Genomic DNA, 22,482 nt, shown 5'->3' with positions numbered 1-22,482 from the left:
AAAGGTTTCCAGATGAACATGGGGAAAAAGAAGTTAAACTTGAATACCACAGTTCAGCAAATAATATAAAAAACTTCCCCAAATTGGTGAACACAGAAAAATATGTACCAATGGAGAAAATCCACACCCTATCTTCAGAAAAAAACCCTACACTTGAAATTTAAAGATTTATATTGGTCAAATTTAATTATTTTGATAACAAATAACAAATTTTTCAAGTGATCCATATAAAATCTTTCTTTCAAATGTAAAGGAAATTTGAAAAACACAAAGCTAGGCTGCATCCAAGAGAAATCATGGAAGAAAAATAAATGATATATACCAAAAAGCAAACCCCATTCTGCCTAATGCCAAAAGCCAGCAATTTAAAAAAAAAAAAAAGGTAAGAAAGAAAATTTCAGGTAAAGAAGAAAACCAGACAGGAAGTCAATATCAGCATTAAATATGCATGTAACAAATGGCTTAAGACCTGAATTCATGAAGGAAAAAATTTAACTGGATTACAAAAAAGATATATAATAATACAGTAACTTTAACATTCTTTTCTCAGAGGATCTCAAATCTAACTAAACTATTTTTTAGAAAGGGAAAATATAGAAGTAGGAAAAATGTTGAAATATTTAGACCTGAAAGATTCCTGGCATCTTCTGAAAGATAACATCAAAAGAATTTATATATTTCTAAGCACAATATAGCATCTTTACCTAACCAATGATACACAGAAATTATAAATAAATTTTATTTAACACAGAAAAATAAAAAAGAAATAAAAAAAGAAAAAGAAATTATAAATAAAAAAATTATAAATAAAATTAAAAAGGAAGACACAGACTTGAATAGGCACTTATGTATCCTGAATAATGATCAAAGAGCACATCATAGAAAAATCAATAACTATATAAAAATGATGATGATGTTGAGATAACATAGCACAAATTTTCTGGGATATAGTTAAAGCAAATCTCCAAAGAAAATTACATTCCTAAAAACATGTATTAACAAAATACAAAAAATCCAAAAATCACAACCCTGAATAGGGAATTTTAAAAAGTTAGAAAAATCAACCAATAAGCAAACCCAAAATAAATACAAAAAGAGGAAAATTTAAGAAGGCTAGAAAAGGATAAACTGAAAAAAAAATCAAAAACTAAGAGTTGGGTCTTAGAAAAGACCCACAAAAAATAGAGAAAGCTTTAGCTAACTTAATTAAAAAGAGGAAAGAAAAATCTAATAAAATAGTAAATTAACAAGAGAGAATAAAAAGAATTATTGGAACTTACATAGTTATATACCAAAAAACTGAGAATTCAAAAGAAATAAAAGGTGTGACAAAAATGTAAAATACTCATAGTTATAGAATATTCCCAAATAATCCAGTTTCAGAAAAGTAAATTCATGGGGCAGCTAGATGGCACAGTGGATAAAGCTCTGAAGTCAGGCGGACCTGAGTTCAAATTTGACCTCAGGTACTTAACACTTCCTAGCTGTGTGACTCTGGGCAAATCATTAAACCCCAATCGCCTCAGCCAAAAATAAATAAATAAATTCAACTATCTCTAAAGGAACTACTGGGAAGGGGGAAAGGAGCACCTGGGTCTACATAAATTTACAGTAAAGAATTATATTAAAGAACAATTAATACCTATAACAAATAAATTTTCAAATTTCAATTTGAAACACTAAATAAATTCCTAGTAAGAAGACCATATCTATTTATTCCCCAAAAATCATTCATTATGGGTCAAACAGATTAATACTAGGATTGTAAGGACATTCCAACATTAGGAAAACAGCAAGCAAATAATCATATTAAAAACAAAAACATACAAAACCATGTATGTCAATAAGTTTATCAAAAAACCTTTGATAAAGTACAAATTTTATCATGAAGTTACACATTTATTTTATTATATTGATAACAACATAAATATAGAGCTTTAAACTCTATAAAGCATTTTATATTCATTACCTCCTTTGATATAAGAACCTTATAGATAGGTACTATTATCATTTCCATTTTTGCTGTCATTTTCAGTTATACCCAACTCTTTGTGACTGAATTTATGGCTTTTATGGCAAAGATATTAGTTTGCCATTTCTCTCTCCAACTCATTTTGCAAATAAGGAACTGAGGCAACAGTTAAGTGACTTGCCTAGGGTCAAAAAGCTAATGTGTGTCTGAGATTAAATTTGAACTCAGGAAGATGAGTCTTCTTGACTCCAGGACCCAAACTCAGTCTACTGTGCAACTTAGCTGCACACATCTCTATTTTATAAAGAAAGAAACTAAAATTTATGGATGTTAATTGACCTGCTCAGGTATATAGCAAGTAGATATCTAAGGCAGGATTTGAAAATTAGGTTTTCCTAATCCCAAGTCCACTGGTCTTTCCATTAAACCACTTATAGTTATAGGAAGATTTTTAAAGATATGATAAAAAAATATATATTTAAAGTTAGTACTTATAAAAAGTTAGTAACATAAGTAATGAAGAAACAAAAGAAGCCTTTAGAATAAAGGAGGAAAATAAAAATGTCTTCTTTTTCCACTGTTATTTAACATAGTTTCTCAAAATGATAGAAATATTTTGCTATTTTTTTTTAAAGCGGAAGAAAAGGAAATTAAAAGTAAAAGACAGGCAAAGAGGAAACAAAGCTATCCTTGTTTCCTGAGGAAAGAATGATTTACTTTGAATATACTAATAAATTTTCTGGCTACAAAATAAGCCATAAAAATCAACAACATCTCTATACAGCAAATACAAAATCCAAAAGGAAATAATCAAAAGGGAAGGGCTATTTAAAATAACCACAAAATACATAAAGACCCTGAGAGTTACCAAAAACATTCAATGCTTGCATAAATCCAATTGCAAACCAAGAAACAACTTAAATAAACTGGAAGAATATTCAGTGCTCATGGCTAGGCCATGTCAATACAACAAAAATGACAATATTACCTCTAAATTAATTTACTTATTTGTGATCAAATCCCTAAGCAGACTTTAAAAACCTAGACAAAATTAATAACATATTTGGAGGGCAAAAAAAAAAAAAAATCTAGAAAATTAAAGGAAACAATGACCTAGAAAAATAGAAATGAAAGGGGAAGGTCTCCATACCTAAATAATATTATAGAGCAATAATCACCAAAAACATTTGGAACAAGATTAAAAATGGAAAAGTAGATTAATGGAATAGTCACTGAAGAATCTGAAATAGTTGAACTCAATAACCCAAAGTTCAATAATCCCTCAAACATAAACTACCTAGGAAATCTAATCAATAAATCATTAAATACAATGAATAATTCATTGACATAAATTAATGAACATAAATTACCTATTTGACAAAAATTGCTAGGAAAAGCCATCTAGAAGAAATAAAACTCAAAAGGGATATGCAATCTAGATATTACAGGCCAAAGTACAAAAAGTTTAGAAGAGTAATAGAGATCAGCTATATAGTTTATGACAATAGCTAAATGGCAAATTCTTGACCAAAAAAGAAATAGAGGCAAGTACAAAAGATAAAATGGATCATTTTATTTTCTCAAAATAGAAAAACTTGTGCAGGGTAAAAATCAACACAATTAAGGAAGAGAAATAATCAACTGAAAAAAAATTGTTAAAAAATATCTTTAATTATGGGTCTTACATCCAAGGCTTAAAGCCAACTAATTAATATATATAAAACCAAAGTTACTCCCCAATGGATAAATGGTCAAAGGACACACACAATCCTCAAAAAAAGAATTACAAAAAATTCATAACTAAATGCTCCAAAATATTATTATTAAGAAAAGCAAATTAAAACAATTGAGATTTCACACCTAGCAAAATGACAAAGGATGAAAAAAGTCAGTACTGGAGGAGTAGTGGAAAGATATGCATACTAATACACAGTAGAACTGTGAATTGGAGACAGGTGACAAAATAGAGAGAGTGCTAGACCTGGAGTTAGCAAGACTCATCTTCCTGAGTTCAAATTTAGGCTCAGAAACTTACTGATTGTGATCCTGACCAAGTCACTTCACCCTGTTTGCCTCAGTTTTCTCATCTGTAAAATGAGCTAGAAAAGGAAATGGCAAACAGTAGTAGCTTTGCTAAAAGAAACACAAACAAACCCAAATGGAGTTACAAAGATTGGATACAAGTGAAAATTAACTGAACAAAATTGTTAATTGATCCAACCATTCTAAAAAGCAACTTAGAATAATAAAAGACAATAATTCAACTGTCCATTTGACCCAGAGATTCCACTGTTAAAGAGGTCAACAATGCTAGTCAGAAAGGCTCCATAAACATTAAATATTTATAATGGTACTTTTTTTATAGTCACTAAGAACTACAAGCAAAGTGAAATCCATTGATTGGAGAATGGATAAAATAATTTGTATTATGTGAATGTAAGGGAATTTTATTAAGCTTTAAGAAACAATGACCAAGAAGAATACAGAATAGGAAGATATGTGCGTAGATGCAAAACAAAGTAAGCAGAACCAGAAAAATTATATATACTCATGACTAACAATATATGTGACAATGATAAAAGAACAACTGTGAAATTATAATGATAAAGATTAGTTCCCCCTCTCCCCAATCATCAAAAAAAAAAGAGAGATCTGAGAATGTACTTTCTCCCCTTCTCTGAAGAAGCAGAGAATGGTGGGGTATGGAATCTATAGACTTTTTGTATTTTGGCTGAGTTTTGCTGAATCTTTGGGTTTTTTTCTCTTTTTTATTCTTTGTTTTAAAGTAATACTCTAGGATGGGGTAAAGTTTATATTGGAAAGTATAGATGACATAAAAATAAAAGGTAACAAAAGTTTATTTTGAACTTAAAAAAAAAATTGCTTGGAACACTAAAGATATACTGCTGGAAGAGTACCAGGACACAAGGAGCTATGTGAAGAGGCCATCCAGCAGTCATAAATACTAAAAATGACTCAGGATATTTGGAGCTTACATCCCACAGTCTTACCAGTGGTCACCATTCAGTAATGATTGGAGTAATGGATAGACAAAGATGCCTGGAGTAACCCCAAAATAAGATGTTGGGCTAAGAAAAGCTGGACATCATTCATGCCAATTGTAAAAGTCATTCTAAAATAGAGGATTAGCTCTTGATTAAGTATATCCACATTAAGGGTAGTGGTATGTGATAATTCCACAAGAGAACAATCATCACCTACCACCTGGGGTGGTTTCTCCAGGCATTTGAGCCAAAGGATAGAAAATCAAAACTGTGGCCTGCCCCTCGGATTTCTGGGGTGGGGGGATGTCCCAAGAATGATAGTCATACTAGTTCAAAAATGAGTGGTTTAAGATTTAGATTAGGTCTATGAAAAGGTAAAAAAATGAAGGAGAAAAGACTGGCAGGATTGACTAACAGAACTAAAGTAGCAAGAGTCTGACTGACAAGAAGATGTAAAACACCACAATTCTCATTTTACATTTTCATTTTTATTGCATAACCTCCCTATTCTTCTGTTTTTCCCATTAATTACTGTCTTGCTGACTTGCCTAATTTGGCTAAAGCAAAGAATGGCATTCTTCTAGAAACCAAAGCATTGCAGGGGTGAAAGTTTGAACCAGCTAAAGCTGGAGGAGTGAAGGGTGCACTAAGTGACATTGGCCCAGATGGCATGAGCTGGGTTTGTAGCTCAAGGATAAATATTGGTATTTTGCCATAACTAATGAATAATAATGCTGTCTTCCAAAATTAACAATGGTACTAATGACCCAACATCAGCATGCTGTAAGTTGTTCTCCCAGAAATGGGGATAAATTTCCTGAATTAACCACATTCTTCTGCCCACAAAGGCTTTATGACTAATAGCATAGATTTGTGAGAAACTGAATTAAGTTTACAATTCACATGAAACTAAAGTAAAACTAATAGGCCTATACAGATAAATCAGATATCAGCAGGAAACCACCAAATCTGGAATCTGGCCACTGATTCAGTGAGTAGAGTGTTTTTGTATTTGGAAGTCACAAAAACCTGAATTCAAATCACTCTTCAGACACTTACTAGCTGTGTAACCCTAGGCAAGTTACATTAGCTCTTTCAGCCTCAGTTTCCCCATTTATAAAGTGGAGAAATAAGAGCACCAGACTCACAGGGTTATTATGAAAGTTGAATAAGATAATGTATGTAGAGAACTTTTTAAATCTAAAAAAATTATGTATTAACTACCTATTATTACCACTATTATTATTATTATCATTTGCTCTTGCCATAACCTCAATGACAACCAGCAACATTGTAATTACCAACATCTTGCTCTTTGGTGATCAAATTCAAAAAGTCATTAGCATGTAACAAAAACGTTGTTTATAAGGAGCAAATTATGGTCACTCATGAAAAAAAGTTATTTTCACCAGTTAAATGTTTAAATAATTATTTTTCTTTTTAAACTTCATATATTATGTAAATTGTATCCTGTTCAAGCACATAATTCCATCCATACTTAAATGGGGCACTGAAGGATTATTAACAACAAAAAACATATTTTTAGAACTTACATTAACTTTGAAGGTTTGTACCAAGCCATCTAAGAAGTGAAGATTACAGATGATTTCTGACCGTGTCTTCTCTTTTGGCAGTTCTGAGACTCGTATATTATTTATTCTCCCACCCAAAGCACGTAGCCGGGAGTTCATAACTATTGTTGAATAGCCTAAAACACAAGAAACATTTCTTAAATGTTTGTTAATACAAATATATTATCTACAATTTACTTGAATAAGATTTTTTAATCATAAAAAGGGCCAAGTCCTTTAAATTTTGCAACTTTCATGAGAGTTCATATTTTATTGCACTGTGATTTTTTTAAAACTTGGTATTAAAAGAACTGAAAAGAGGATGAAACGGCGAAGAAATTTCATTCCTACAAAGCTTTAGTGGAGAATAAAACTAAAATGAAAGTCTAATATGTAGTTTAGGAGTGGTGATGAAACAGGTGCCTGCCCCAGAGCAGCTCTTGAAACAGAAGGCTCTACTAGCCACATGTCAGTTAATTCTGTTGGGTAATTTTCCAATGCAGCCACCCAGGGAAGATTAATTTGGGGGCAAGTTCTCCTCCAAAGACCTTGCCCCTGAATTCCCTCTTCTCACTTTTACAACAGAACCTCATCCCTAGCAATATACACTGCAGTCTAATACAAGTCTGATAGTTCAAGTGTAAAAACTATTTTTGTTACAGAACACATGGAAATCTTGGGGTACAGCCTACACACAGATTAGCAAAGTTGCAGGCACATAATCTCCCTCTAGTCAATCAGTTTTGCACAGGATTAAAGCAGTAATCCATCCCTTGAAGGCTTCCCATAGTTTGTTCCCTTTCTGGTCAGCAGATCCTTTTTGGCTGTACCCTTAGAGTTGCTGCCCTGCTTACCAGTTCACTCTACCTCCAATCTCAGACTCTCACAATAGATACTGAGGTCCTAGAAGAAGAAGAAAGGCCTGTTTCTGTCTGCTCATAGGCAGCGGTAGAATAGGGGGCAGATAGAGTCAATGAAAATAGCTTGAATTCATATACTTTGTTCCATTACTAAGTGTGAGAAAAAGAAAAGGAACAGTTAGTGGTAGGAAAAGTAGGTTAATACAGTGTTACAGAAGCTAAGGAAGGGCTTTCAGGAAGGGGAATGGTCACCAGTGTCATGATACAGAGAAACCAAAGAAAATGAAAATTAAGAACAAGTCTCTATGTGACCCACCCTGCTTACCTTTCAAGGCCCAACACAAAAAAATGCCACTTTTCTTTCATGAAGACCTTCCTGATCCTCAAAGCTATATGCAATTTCTCCTGCCTGAATCCCTCCCCCAACAGTTTTTTGTTGGTTTCATAGGACCAAATTGTACCTTACACCAATTATCCATGTAGCTCTCCCCTACCACATTTAAAACTCATAAGGTAGAAACCATATCTAATTCATCTATGTCCAAAATAAGGATATTAATCTCTACCTTTATCTCATATATAATATGTTCAAAATTATTATTTGTTAAACTGGATTCAAGAACATAGTTTACAACAGTGCAGATAGGTAGATGATGAGGAGGAAATAATTCTCTGTGCCTGACAGAGACCCTTCTTTTAATAAATATTACAATGGGAAGAAAGAAAGCAAAAAGTCAGTAATTAAACGTTGAATCAATATATATGGGTACCATGCATTCATAATTCTCCCAATTATAAAACTAACAATTGTGTAATTGTTTGTCAAAATATTGATTTTATTTTATTATCAATATATAATTGGCAAAGGATGAGGAGAAGTGTTTATGAAGGTGTAGTTTAAATTTATGTTCAAAATATTCTATTCTGCATAAGAGAGACTTCATTTAATGGAGCAGGGTGTAATTCAAGTCTTTATCGCAGGTCACTATGAAGATGTAAGTGCTGAAGAGGATCAGCTAGCCAGAGATAAATGTGTCATTTTATTGTATATTAGTAAGAATAGATTCAAGCATCACTTAAATAAGATGAAAAGTACATAAAAAGAAGCTTTCAAAATAATGGCAATATTAATGAGGATAAAGTTCTTTGTGTTAAAAATGAAAATTAAAGTCTCCTCTTTGGCCACCTACGTAGCATAGCAGACAGAATACTGAATTTATGCGTCATTAATGACCTGCGTTTGAATCTTGCTTCAGACACTTATTAGCTATGTGACGTTGTACTTGTTTCTTCATCTATAACAATGTAGTGGAGATAAACTTGGAGGCTTCTAATATTCTTTTCAGATCTCAATCTATACTATGAGCTCAAACAACCAAAAGAGGACAAAAATACTTTCTGGCAGAAAATAGCTAATAGCATCTTAGTTACCTTATTGACCAATAGTAAGTATCAACAAAGTGTCTTCATTTTAGCAAGTACTTGCCTTGCATGTTCTTTCCTGCATCATGTACATGCTCTATTTTCTCTGCTCTTTCCTATTCCCCCAATTCCCCACAAACATGCTATAACATGTAAGTTTAAATAATGATATCACATTTTTTTTCATCTCCCTCCATTAAATAGCACTATCACATAATTCCCTTTCCTTCAGTTACAAAATCAAATATTATGCTTGTATGTTGTATGAAAAACAAATTTAAATCTACTACTTTCATCAAAAACAATCATCTTTGTAATAAATTATTTCATCCATAAATTCCTCAAGTCACATTTCCTATCGTGAAACTGCCATATAATGAAAAGAGTTTTGAATTTAATAATCAGAAGGCTGGGTTTCAAGTTCTGGTTCTGGCACAAAAACTACCCACATGATTTTGGTCAAATAACTTGACTTCTTGGGAAGACTAGATCAAAACTTATCTGAGGTCCTTTCCTGCTCTAATGAAAACTCAAGAGAATTTTTCCACATAAGGAGTTTCAATGAGTATTCCCATTCACTTACACAATTAAAAATGATCTTTTTAAAAAAATGTATTATAAACATGGCTCAGCACCATTCACTTATCTCTACAAGGTAACATCTGAAAGAACATATATTAGCTATGGAAGATAAAACATTTTCCAATAGAACTATTTTTATTTAACTGACTTAAAATATTTGAAGTATGTCAGGAAGTGCTATTTTAAACCAATGTGAATAGGACAACTTAATTTAAAGAAAAATGAGTTAAAAATAATATTTTCTGAAGGACACTGGGGAAGATAGAAACATAAAATAAGATCAATTAGAAAACACAAACACGGGAGTAAGCTCCTGCCTATGGTAATCATTAACTATGACATATGTGGTGAGACAAAAGCATAAGATATGCAGTTATCCCTTCTACACCGAGACTTTTCCCAACACAATTTCAATATATCACCAGTTGGCATAAGAAATTAAATAGGAATTATTTAGAAGTTTTGCAAAAGTCGCAGATGACATGCAAAGACTAACAGACAACACAAAGGCTATGTAATCCAAATTTTACACTTTAACACTTACAGGATGTAAACAACCCAAAAAAGAAAAAATTCAGACTTCTTCCCTGGTACAAAGGGAGGAGCAAAAAATTTGATGTAGATTTTTTCAGATTGAAGAGGCATTGCATCCCTAACCCCTGTGATGTGGAAGAGATAACTGTACATTTTAGAAACCTCATTATGTGCATTTGTTATCTCACCCACAAATGCAATTTTTTATTCTTATAGGGTTCAGGGTAGAGAGGTAGATTAATTGCACTTTTATTATGTATTTTTGGATTCTGGTAAAGTCACAATATGCCATATTACAAAAAAAGAAGGAAGGAAGGAAAGAAGGAAGGAAAGAAATGACAGGTGCAATAAAGATACTCAATTTTTTACCTTTACCAAAAAAAGCCTTTTTGCTCTTTCAAAGTGAAAGAAATCTATAAATATCACCTTCTTCCTAGATTAATAAAGTGTTAAGAAGACTGGATCTAGGCTGCCAGAATGTGGGTCTTGTTATTTGCCTATATGATCTTGAGAAAGTCACTTAACTGAACCTTAGTATTCTCATCTATAAAATGATGGGATTAGATCCCTAAGGTCTTTTCCAGTTTAAACCTAGGATGCTTGATGTGACACCAATCTACTTTTAGGGAGTACTCCCCACCTTTTCAATGACTTTAGCACACTGAACCCCATTTCTTTTTCACCTAAAGCAACATCTGTGCTCATCATCACAGACTATACTATTCATGTTGTGGCATTCTGAAAATGCAATTCCTCAACCTGTTCAACTTTTTCAATTAAAGTCTAAAGAATTTGCCATTTGCTGTACTACATACAACCCACCTCTGAAACCTTGACCTTCTAAATTCCACACTCTAACCACAATTTGCTATCTGTCTCCCTCTTCCACTTTTATTATAATGAAACTAGCTTTTCATCTCTTTAACCTCTTAGAGCTATAAAGAACTCTAAGACAAGTTGCCAAATCCTTCCTTACCCTCTTCCAATCACCCCATGAACTTTGAGCCTTTCATTTTTGCTAATCCTCATGCTTGGATAGCCAGCTCCTCAATCCAATTTCCCTTGTTGCTAGCCTGCTGAGTAATGCTAGAGAAAGCATTAGCACTGAGCTGATGTCACCCATTAAAAATTTATTATAAAACAGCTGTGCTCTCATTGCTCAACAATCTGACTTTACTCTTGACTGCTTATCTCTTTTTAAACCTTTTCCTCATTCTTTAAGTCCAACCCCACCCATATTTCTTATACTCACAGCAGACAACCTCCTACGTACTTTACTAAAAAGATTGAGCCCAGCAATTGTGAGTTCCCCAGCCTCCTTCTCTGGTCATTATATAACTACTCAGCTTCATCACTGTGCTCTCTTCTCCTTCCTTCTAGTCTGAGGATGTGACAATATCTTTCATTAAGGATAATCCATCTATCTGTATCTCCTACCACATGATCAAGGTCTTTGCTTCAGCAACCACTCTATATGCCCCTTTCCCACACATCTTCAATTTCTCCCTCTACTCATTCCTTCACAATCTATGTACAAAAAATGTTCCAGTCTCCCTAATCCTTAAAAAAAAACCCAAAACTTCTCCTTAATTTTTTTATTCCAACTATTATTATTTTATCTCTCTCTTCCCCATACTGCTTTTGGGAGGTGGGTGGTATTTAAAACTGTCTCAACTTCCTCATTACCTTGAAATTTAGTTTCTACATTTACTGTTCTAATGAAACTTCTCTTAATGATCACTATTGGCTTCTCACTGGCCAAATTCAATAACTATTACCATCTCTAATATACAACATTATTGACTCTGTCCTTCAGAATACTCTCTCATTCAGTACTTCAGGCATACCACATTCTTCTTGATCCTCCTCCTATATCTGAAACTACTTTTCTCCCTTCTTCATAGGTTGTTTCTCCTCTTTCTGACTCCAAAAGATAGGTGTTCTCCAACATTCTCTCATTGGCCTTCTCTTCTATGCTTTTTCCTTTGGGAAAGTAACTCAGTACTCTTAAACTATCTGCATCAGTAGTCTCCAAACTTTTTGGATAGTGTTCAAGGACATATCAACTTATGTATATGTACTTATTTGTAAATTATATAAGATACTGATATGAATTATACACACATAAAGGTAGAAATATGTACACACATAAAGGTGGAAATAAAAAGGATGAGGTTAAGATGAAATAATTGTGAAGTTAATCCCAGAGTCACTAGAATTTATTGAGTAGGGAAATGACATGGTCAGACCTTCAATTTAGAAAAATTAATTTGACAGCTATGGATAATATGGAATGCAGGCAGGGAAACTAGTTAGCAAACTCCTAATAGGCCAAACCAAGATGACAAGGCCAGAAATAGGCTGTGTGAGGCATGTGGCGATAGAAACAAGCTCAAACCACTGACTGTATATGTGAAGAAACATAAAGAGCATATGACATTGAGGTTATGAACCTGGACAAGGAGGAACATGGTGGAATTCTTGAAAATAAAAGAGAAATTTATGAAATGGATGGGTATGAGAAAGAGAAGGAAAGAAAGATAATGTAATGAGATTTATGATGAAGATCACTACTCATCTAAGTCCCTCTGTCATGTGCAAAAGTCTCAAAATGAAAAGAACAATGGCAAGGATCTTATTCAAAAATCACTGCTTACAGAGCCTGTCACGGTTACAAGGTAACCTGGGAGGAAGGAGATGGATATCTTTTTGGGATAGGGAACTGATTTTCCCCAAGGCACATGTCCAGCTGCCTATGAAGGAGGTTAGGTTATAACTGTCCTGAAGAGGCAAAACTAGTCTTAGAAGGGATGAAGATGGGAGCATGTACAGGAGAACGTGGGGACTGAGTAGGGAAATGTTAAGAATAAAGGTATTAAGTGTGGCTGTGTTGAAGAGAGGTCTCATAACTGAATACTAAAGGGTAGATAAAATGTCACACATTTTTTTCACCCTCCAATTGGAGAATCACACACCTCTTGCGATCAAGTCATGGTCTTCATCACTGATCTGTACTCCCAACTGTCTATAGAATTCCTTCATCTGAATATCACTGTAGTCCTTCCAAATCAATATGTCCAAAGCCAAGTTCAACATTCTTACTAAATCTACTCTTTCATCTGACTTCATTATTTCCATCCACGGCACTAATGTTCATTAAGTCTCCAAGAACTTCTTACACTGAATTAGTTACCAAGTCCTGCTGATTCTTCCTCAGTAACATTGTTCATATCCTTCCTTTCTCCGCCCTATTCTAACTCCCACTACCCAATCCAGGCTCCCATCATCTAAAAGGATAACTAAAATTATCTTGTAATATGAATTATTTTCTCTATTCCCTTCTCCATTCAAACTATGACTCTTTATATTGCTACCCATTCTTTACTTAAATGATCAAAAATTTTCAGAGGCTCCTTACTATCCACCTTTAGACTCCTTCACTTTGCAATCAAAGTCATCTATAATCTGGGACCCTCTACCTTTCCAGCCTTATCTCATGCGATTTATCTATAAATGCCTAAAGGTGTAGCCACATTGTAGATTTCTCTGATCCTTTGAATGTGTATACACTGGACTTTTCCTTGAATTATTTGCTATACCAAGAACAGATACCCTTTTCAAGTAGTGGATGACACTTCCTTCATAAAGGCTGTGCTAATCTTCCCAGTCACTAACAACCTTTTTCCCCTTCAATTTTTTTTTTCAGTTCTTGATTAGTAAGTGCTTTTTAAGTAGCATTTTGCATAATAGCTGTATACATACTAGATTGTAACTACTCATCTGCATAGAATAGGTATTTAATGTTTGTTCAACTAAACTAAATGTGCAGATTGGAAAATTACAAATAATGTGAAAAATTAATGAATGGAATTACAGTAAAATAAGGTGTTAAATAGAAAAGACTGCTACATTTAGAATTACATCAACAATAACAAACTTGTTTCTAAGAAACTCTGTAACTCAATTCAGTTAAACAAATATTTATCAACTAAATGTGAGCTTAGCTCTGTGGCACAGGTATACAAAAGAAGTATATAGAAATCTCTACCTAAAAAATAATTCTCTCTGGGGAAAATAAAAGTAAACATATGAAAGAGGCATAAAATTGAGTGGCATTAGACCTATAATTTCATTGGTATGGGAACTTCTAGCGAGGAAACTTCTTCCTTAACTGATACAGATGCTCTATACCTTACTTAGAGTTTCTCAGAGCACCAAGAAGTAACTATACAGTGAAAAGAGAAAGATATTTGAAGTTAGATGAGTTCAAATCTTTCTTCTACTCTTGGCTACTTGTATAAACTTGGGTAAATCACTTCATGTCTTGGGCATGAACCTCTTCATCTGTAAAAGGAGAGGGTTGGAACAAAAGAACTATCTTTTAAAAAATCAGTGATCTTATACAAGGATTAAAAAAAATTACACACACACACACACACACACACACACACACATACACACGACACACATATTTAAAATTATATATTTATTTCCCCCTACAAAACCAATCAATGTGACCATGTCTCACAGTACATGTAATATTACAAAACTATAGTCTCCCATTTCTGAGAGAAGGGAAAGAGGGTATTCAAAGATATTTAAGATATCTCTGCCCTCATGGAGCTTACAATCTAATCGGAATAGGACATAAAAAAACATATAATATACAATAACTACTATTGTCCATCCTTTGGTTTCAGAGAAGACCAATGATATCATGAAGATGGTTGTCTTGACTTGTGTGAATTGGATTTAAGTAAGGCAAAATTACAGTCTTTAGCCTCACTTCCTGAGTCACTGAAGTCAAGTGGTAAAACAAAAGGAAAGATGATTTACAATGGCCTGGATGTAAGAGAGAATTTTGTCATCTTGGAAGTTTAACTAAGTTATAAGCACTCCCCATCACCTGCTTCAGACACTTTCATGGCCAATGAAACAAACTGTTGTCATCTGCCCATTCTACTGGAGAAAATTTCACATGTTTGGGGTAGGTATCTCCCTAATTCACCTAAAAGGTTTGAAGTCTGTCAGTTATCTTCAAACTGATTTGGCTCATGTGCCAAGATGTGACTGCTGCAGAGGCTACAGCTTCTTGGAGCTAAAAGTATGAATTGAGTAAAGTGGATGAATAGTCCAGAAATGCTGGTCTTCCCTAAACCCTTCATAGCACAGAACAGAATAAAAGAAAAGCAGGGGATAGAGAAGCTTCAATGTAAGTTCACAAGAAGAATGAAAACATTTCCTACCAGGAAGAAATGAGTGGGTGCCAGAAGGAAGTAGTATGTGAACTAGGTCTTAAAGAATGGATAGAATTTCAAATATATAGAGAACAGAAAATATAGGGAATATAGAAGGAGAAGAAGGAAATATTGGTGAAAACAGCCTGGACATCTATCACATAACCTTTAGATTGGTCAACAAAATCAGATAAGATTAAGATAGACAAAACAGAATTAAATTAGAGAAGGCCTTAAATAAGATAAAGCAACCCATCTCTCACCTATAAATTAAATTACCTTTAAGAGTTCACCAACTATAATGTGGCAGATCCACAAAGCACGCAGGAAAAATAGAAGGAGGTTTTCCAACTGAATTTAGTTAGACTGCACCAGATAAAATAAAGTTTGGGCCTGAGCTTCAGAGAAAGAACATAACTTGCCTATGATCACAAAGCTTATATATGGAAGAATGTTTTGATAAGGTTTTACTGGCTCCCCTCTCAAAAATGTGTCGTCAATACACTTTTAAGTTTAATCTACATTTTTAGCATTTTCTCCATCACTTTCTTACACCTAAACAATCAACAAAACACCAAATCAAATCCTGACTCAGTGATGGCTGATTTCTGAAGTGTAAGTGCTAACAGTGAAATTATAATAATGAGGTTAAGGAGGCAGTAGCTGACTCCAGTATATCTGGGCTCCAACCATCTTGGTTATTTATTATAAAACATAATAGTCCATCTCCTACCTCCATGCATTTGTAATGGCTACCTTTCATACCACCTTCCACAGAAGGCCTTTTCTGCTTCCTTCAATTGCTTTCACTTCATTTGGTGTATCTGGTACACATATATATTATGTATTTTGTATATGCCTATTTACATGCACTCTATCTTCCCCATTAGAATGTACACTTATTGAAGGTAAAGACTATGTTTTCATAGTATTTGTATTTCACATCTGTGGCACAGTATCTGGCACATAGTAAATGCTTCAAGAATGGTGCTATCGAAAGAACAAATGGACCTGGAATCAAAACAATCAAGTTCAAATTCATCCTCAAATGACTGGTAATTTGTATGACCTTGGTCAAATCACTTAACCTGTTTATCTCCATTTATCCAACTGTAAAAATGTGGATAACAGGATTGTTGTGAGGACAAAATGAAATACTTGTGCATGGCACAGAGTAAGTACTATGTAAATATCAGCTACTAATTATTATTGTTGTCATTGTTGACTATTAATATTAACACAAAAATCAACCTCACTGCAATTTCTATCAGGCAGTCCTACTTCTTGCCTCTAGAACACAACATTAGTCTACTCCCTTTTCATTTTGGCAAAAATTCACAGGAAATTAAATCTAAGGAATTAACAATAAAAGCTCTGGGATCAGATGCTTATAAACAAAAGCACAAAGCAGGGCAAACAATAAAGATAGTAACCAGAGATTTTTATGCAGAATAGCACTGAGAATTAGACAGGTTTATGACTGACCTATGGCTCTAGAAGAGCATACCTTAGTCAAAAGAAACAAGATATGTAAAAGTGGAGAGAGGAGGAGTGAAGGGAAAATGAGCAGTAGTATATGAGTCTAAAAAGTCACAGTTTAAGACTACATCAAGACAGACTAGAGATTTCAATATTCCAATCACCTTTTAGAGCACTCTCTACCAAAGTGGAATCAATAATAGTTTCATGGGTAGCCTTAATGAAAATTTCATTTTTCAAAACAATCAACAAGGGGAGTTGGCATTATGAATGTGACTGGTATTAGTTAAAGGAAATTGTTTTTGGAGCTGGAAGTGGAGAAATAAAATATGACAGGGATGACTATTTCTACTTATAATCTGTGATAAAGAAGAGAGATGGATCATACCTCAATTTAGTAATAATAGATTTCAATGAGTTCAGGGGGAAAAAAAGATGGCAATCCTCAAAACCAAAATTCTACAGGGCAAATTAATTCAGAAAGAATGGAAAGCTTTCATAGTGAAATCTTGAAGCCATAAAGAGAAATAATTCTAACAAGAAAGAAAAGGAGGTGTTAGTTGTCTAAGGGGACCACTTTGAATGTAGGATCAATCAAGTCAGATTTTAAAACATGTACAGAGAATGAAAACAAGTATGGCTAACAAAATGAATACAAAAGCAAACCATGGTCCTCTAAGAACAGTATCATATGCAAAGCAAAATGATTAGAAATCCAAAAACATTATACACAATAATAGCAATATTATACCAAGATCAATTTAGTTATTCTCAGCAAAACAAAGATCAAAGACCATTCTGAAGGACATGACAAAAAATGTAATCCACTTCTAGAGAGGGATAGTAATGGAATCTAAATCAAAGCACACAGTTTTTTTTTTTTTTTTAACTTTCTTTTTCTTGAGTTCTTTTTTTTGGGAGGGGGGGTCTGTTTTCTTTCACAACATGACTAATATGGAAGTATGTTTTACTTGATTGCACATGTATAACCTTTATCAAATTGTTTACCTTCTCAATGAGGGGAGAGGGAAGAGAGGGTGGAAAGAATCTGAAACTCAAGATTGTAAAAAAAAAAAGATTTAAAATTGCTTCTACAAGTGATTGGAAAGTACCTACACACACACACACACACACACACACACACACACACACGTATTCTATTTTTTAAAAATATCATGGATGCTACTACTTGTAATAATCTGAGAGTACTATTTGTAGAAAGCTAAAGACAAAAAGAAAGTTTTGTTTTGTTTTTTCTTTATAAGTTATATTAGGGGAAAAGGAGGATTAAAGGAAATATAAAATAGTTGGGCAGGAGTGAATAGGATTAGTGATAATGGATGAGAAAGAGAAAGCTGAGTTTCTCAACTTTTTTTTTTCTGGGCCTAGAAATATTTGTACTGGAAAGGGGGGAGAGGAGGAGGAATGGCTAAAAGGGAATGAGATCTGGAGGGCACTATTAAAATAGCATCTTGCTATCCTTGATGAAGTCAAGTCACCAGGATCATGATCATGTCATTCTGATATTGAAAGAGCCAGCATATTAGTCAGCTGATTCAATTGTCAGTGATAGTTCAATGACTTTAGAGATAACCATTATAACTGCATAATGGTTAAGTTAAAAATCAAATCTAACCTCAGGTTCCCTTCATCACCTTAAAACAAATATGGTACCAAATAAAGTAAAAGAATAACAAAAACAGGCCAAAGAAAACAAAGCTGCATAAATAAATCCCTGCCAAAAAACACAGCAAAGACCCAAGAAATATGTGGGTGAAAAACGATTTCCTATCAAAATGAAGAAATACTATAAGGTCAAAGAGTAGATGAGAATATTAATCTTAAAAATGATAAAAATCACAACTATATTAGTGAATGCAGAATATATCCTAATGATTAAAGGTATTTAAAATAAAAAAACAATGTAATTTATAACAAATATATAGGAAAAGCTTTCCCAATCAGAGGAGAAATAAAGTGTCTTCTATCTTCACTGTTACTGAAATGATATTAGAAATATTAGTTACTGCAATAAGACATTAAGAAATTAAGGAAGAATATCCAGGTAAAGGGACCTGCAAGATGGCAGACTAGACACTTTCCCTAATCCTACTAATTCTCAAGAACCCACACAAAAAAAGGAATAATATGTCTGATGTACTATAGAACAATTATATCTGAAACCACAAGATTAAAAAAAAAAGTGAGAGAATCTCAACAGAATGGAAAGAGACAACTCACTCAATGTTCAGAAGAACATGATAAATAAAAAACCAACCATAAGGCAGGAAATTCATTCATTCATTCATTCATTTAATAAATATTTATTAAGTGCCTACTCAATGCCAAAGACAGTACCAAGCACTGGGGATACAAAAAAAAAAAAAAAAAAAAAAAAAAAAAAGAGGCAAAAAAATGGTCCCTGCCCTCAAGAAGCTTACAATCTAATAGGACAGACAATATGCAAACAAATATATACAAAGGAAAGTATATAGAGGACAAATAGGAAATAATTTTAAAAGTGAAAGCACTGTAAATGAGGGGTTAAGGAGGCCTTCCTGGGATGTTAGCAGAGACTTAAAGGAAGCCAAAGAATAGTCAGAGCATAGGAAGGAAAGTGTTCCATGTAGAAGGGAAACAAATACTTTCCAGAAACCCTGAAAACAGACAAAATTCTAACTAAAAAAACCCATAGGAAAAAAAAAAAACCAAACAAACCTAAGTTTAAAACTCTAAGACACCTAATGGTTAAATTAAATAATCCCGGTGAGAAACAACAAATTCTGCAAGGAGCTAGGAGAAAGACCTTCAAATAAAAGGGAAAGGAAATTTGAATTATACAAGTCTATTCTTTACCTATGAAAAAGCATAGGATAGGAAAGAGTATATTCCAAACTCAAAGACATTCAAGATGCAATAATCATGAAAAGAGAAGGATTGAAGGCAAAAGAAAAGAAAAAAGATTTTTAAAAAAGCTTTCAAATACCTCAGAACAATGGAAACAATCTTTATTTAAAAAAAAAAAAAACCAACTCTTGGAGATAAATGTCTAAGCAAAATTTATAGAAATAAGAGAAATATAATTGAAAAAAAGCATAATTGAGGCACCATGACTTAAAACCTATATTACCTATAGGTAAATTAGTAGAACTTGTGGGACCAAACTGTAGTATGGAAGGGTACCTAAATGGGATTAAGAGAAGTGGACAAAGAAGGGATTAAGAGTTCATGCCTCCTTATCAGGTCTAAGATGAATAAAAAATAATAACTCCTATGATCTCCTAGCCAAAAAAAAAAAAAAAAAAAAAAGGAATGAAGAAGAATTGGAGTGATTTCAGAAGGGAGGAAGCAAAACAGAGAGAATTAAAATAGAAGAATTATGCTAAGCAATTTTTACAAATATTATTTTTGGGGTCCTTAACAACATTGGGGAGGTAGGTGCAGTTATTATTTGCATTTTGTAGTTGAGAAAACAAACATACCCAGAGTCACATGGGTAGTAAGTATCTATAGATGGATTTGAACTCACATTTTCCTAATTCCTGGTCCAGTATTTTTTCCACTGTGTCACCACATGTCTCTTTAGAAAAAAAAAAATGCAGTGTTGCTTGAATGAATTAGTATTTATGAATTAATATGAATTAGTATTAGTGTCTATATTTCTTAACTATCAAAAAAAGTTTTCTGCATAGATGATATTCTAGTCTATAAGAAAGAATAAGTGAGCTTTTAGGAGCAGATGGGAAAGGGGGATGGGGTGCAGGAACAGCAGGAAAAAAGAAAATTATGGGGAGAGCAGTGAATAGGATAAAACCTCAGATTTGAGACAAAAGGTAATTTCTACCCTGGGGGAACTGCTTCTATCCATATTTCTTCTCACATGACTTGAGGCTTCTATGAAAGGCACAACAGAAAAAGGGATGGTAGTGATAAGGACAAGATTTATAAAGACAATCACTTAAAAAAAAAAAAAAGCTGGTTAGAAGAACTTGTACTTCAGAAGTTTTAACTCCAAGAATAACAGAAAAATTAAATAAGGAATAATTAAGAATGGAGATTAAAAATCAAAGAATGAATTTCAGACTAGATGGGAAGTCGAGAAAATTAATGAAAATATGGCAAAGAAAAATCTCCTTAGAAAAATTGATGAGGAAAAAAAAATTTTTTTAAGAGTTGTAATTGAGGAGGAGAAGTTTTAAACTAATCACTTAACTAAACGAGAAAAAAATGGGAGAAAGGAGGAGTAGAAATAAACAAGAAAAAATCCAATAAAACTTAGAAATGGTCTGTCACATGATAGGGGAAGGGAATGGGTAAAAGGGGAAAGAATGTATTTGAGTACAGATCATATCAAAATAGGCTAAGCAAAACTAATCATAGAGACAAAGTATTACGTTAAAGGAGACTTTTTATTTCCCTATATTATTATATATATATTTTAAAATATGACACAAATCGAGGAAAATATTAACCCAAATCTCCGAAAAATATCAACCCAAATCTCTTAACTTTCAATGTAAATACAGCAAATAATCCATAAAACCAAGGAGAATAAGGTAAAAAAAACTCATAAAAATATTAATAAACAGAATTAAAATGAGAGGCTGTAAGACAATTTATTACGCTTTAAGGATATTTAAAAAAAAAAAAAAACAGGAAGTGAAATCATGCTATCAAGCTTGGATAGGGATAAGAAGAAAGGCTAGGGAGTGGCTAGTGGCTCAGTGGATAGAGCACCAGCTCCGAAGTCAGGATGACCTGAATTTAAATCTAATCTCAGACACAATTAAGAAGTGTTAAAAATAGGAGAAAGAGAGAGAGAGAGAGAGGAAATAGAAGACCTGAATATTTGTAGATAGTAAATATGTAGAACTGACCCATTCCAATATCCAGTTTTTTGTTTTTGTTTAGTTTTGTTTTTAAAAAGAGCACCAAAAATTATTCAATAGATTTAACTCAGGACCAGAGAATTATAGAATTTGATTACTGGAAAGGAACCTAGTGACTAACCCTAATGCATTTACGAAAGGAATTCCTACTATGTTACCAGACAATTGTCCATCAGTCTCTGCTTAAAGAAATCTAATAAAAGGAAATTGATTATTTCCTCAGGAAATCCATCCATCTAATTTTTATAGTGCCAACTACTAGAAAGATTCTCTTGACATCAAAGTCTAAATTTACCTATATACAATTTCTATCTATTGTTTTAATTCTGTCCTCAGGAGCCAAAAAAAAAAAAAATAATAATACTTCCTTCATATGACAAGTCTTAAAATACTTTAAGACAGTTATCACTTGCCCTGAGCTTCTCTTCTCTAGTCTAAATAACCCCTATTTTTTTTTTCATGAGATCTTTGTATAGCATCAACTTGAGGCTCTTCAACATCCTAGCTGCCTTCTATTGGATGCTCCTCAGTTTATCAATATTTTTCCTCAACCATGGTCCCTCAAAATGGAATAGTGTATATATATTTTAACATAAACTTCTGTCTAAAATGTCTCCCCCATTCTTTACTTGTGAAGTTGACTTTTTTGAATCCAAGGGTAAAACTTACAGTTTATTGCTGTTGTTGAATCATTCCAGTCATGCCCAATATTTTGTGCCCAAATTTTGGAGTTTCCTTCTCAGAAAACCTGGAATAGTTTGCCATTTCTTTCTCTAGTTCATTTTACAGATGAGAAAACTGAAATAACCAGGGTGAAGTGACTTGTCCCAGGGTCATACAATTAGTAAGTGTCTGAAGACATTTGAATTCATGAAGGTAAGTCTTTGTGATTCTAAATCCAGTGCTCCATCCATTGAAATGAACAGCAACA

At 33.3% G+C, this 22,482-nt stretch overlaps 1 protein-coding gene across 1 annotated transcript in view; it reads right to left on the bottom strand.

Moving 5' to 3' along the window:
- Positions 1-22,482, bottom strand: part of PTPN3 (protein tyrosine phosphatase non-receptor type 3) — a 239,893-nt gene that overhangs the window by 168,024 nt on the left and 49,387 nt on the right. Inside the window, exon 2 of the mRNA XM_051995555.1 lies at positions 6,531-6,685. Within this exon, the coding sequence (XP_051851515.1) occupies positions 6,531-6,668 (138 nt within the window). The 5' untranslated portion in view covers positions 6,669-6,685. The remainder of the gene's footprint in view (positions 1-6,530; positions 6,686-22,482) is intronic.

This window comes from Antechinus flavipes, chromosome 1 (assembly GCF_016432865.1).
Source record: "Antechinus flavipes isolate AdamAnt ecotype Samford, QLD, Australia chromosome 1, AdamAnt_v2, whole genome shotgun sequence".
Taxonomy (NCBI): domain Eukaryota; kingdom Metazoa; phylum Chordata; class Mammalia; order Dasyuromorphia; family Dasyuridae; genus Antechinus; species Antechinus flavipes.
This window is presented reverse-complemented; position numbering and strand designations above follow the sequence as displayed.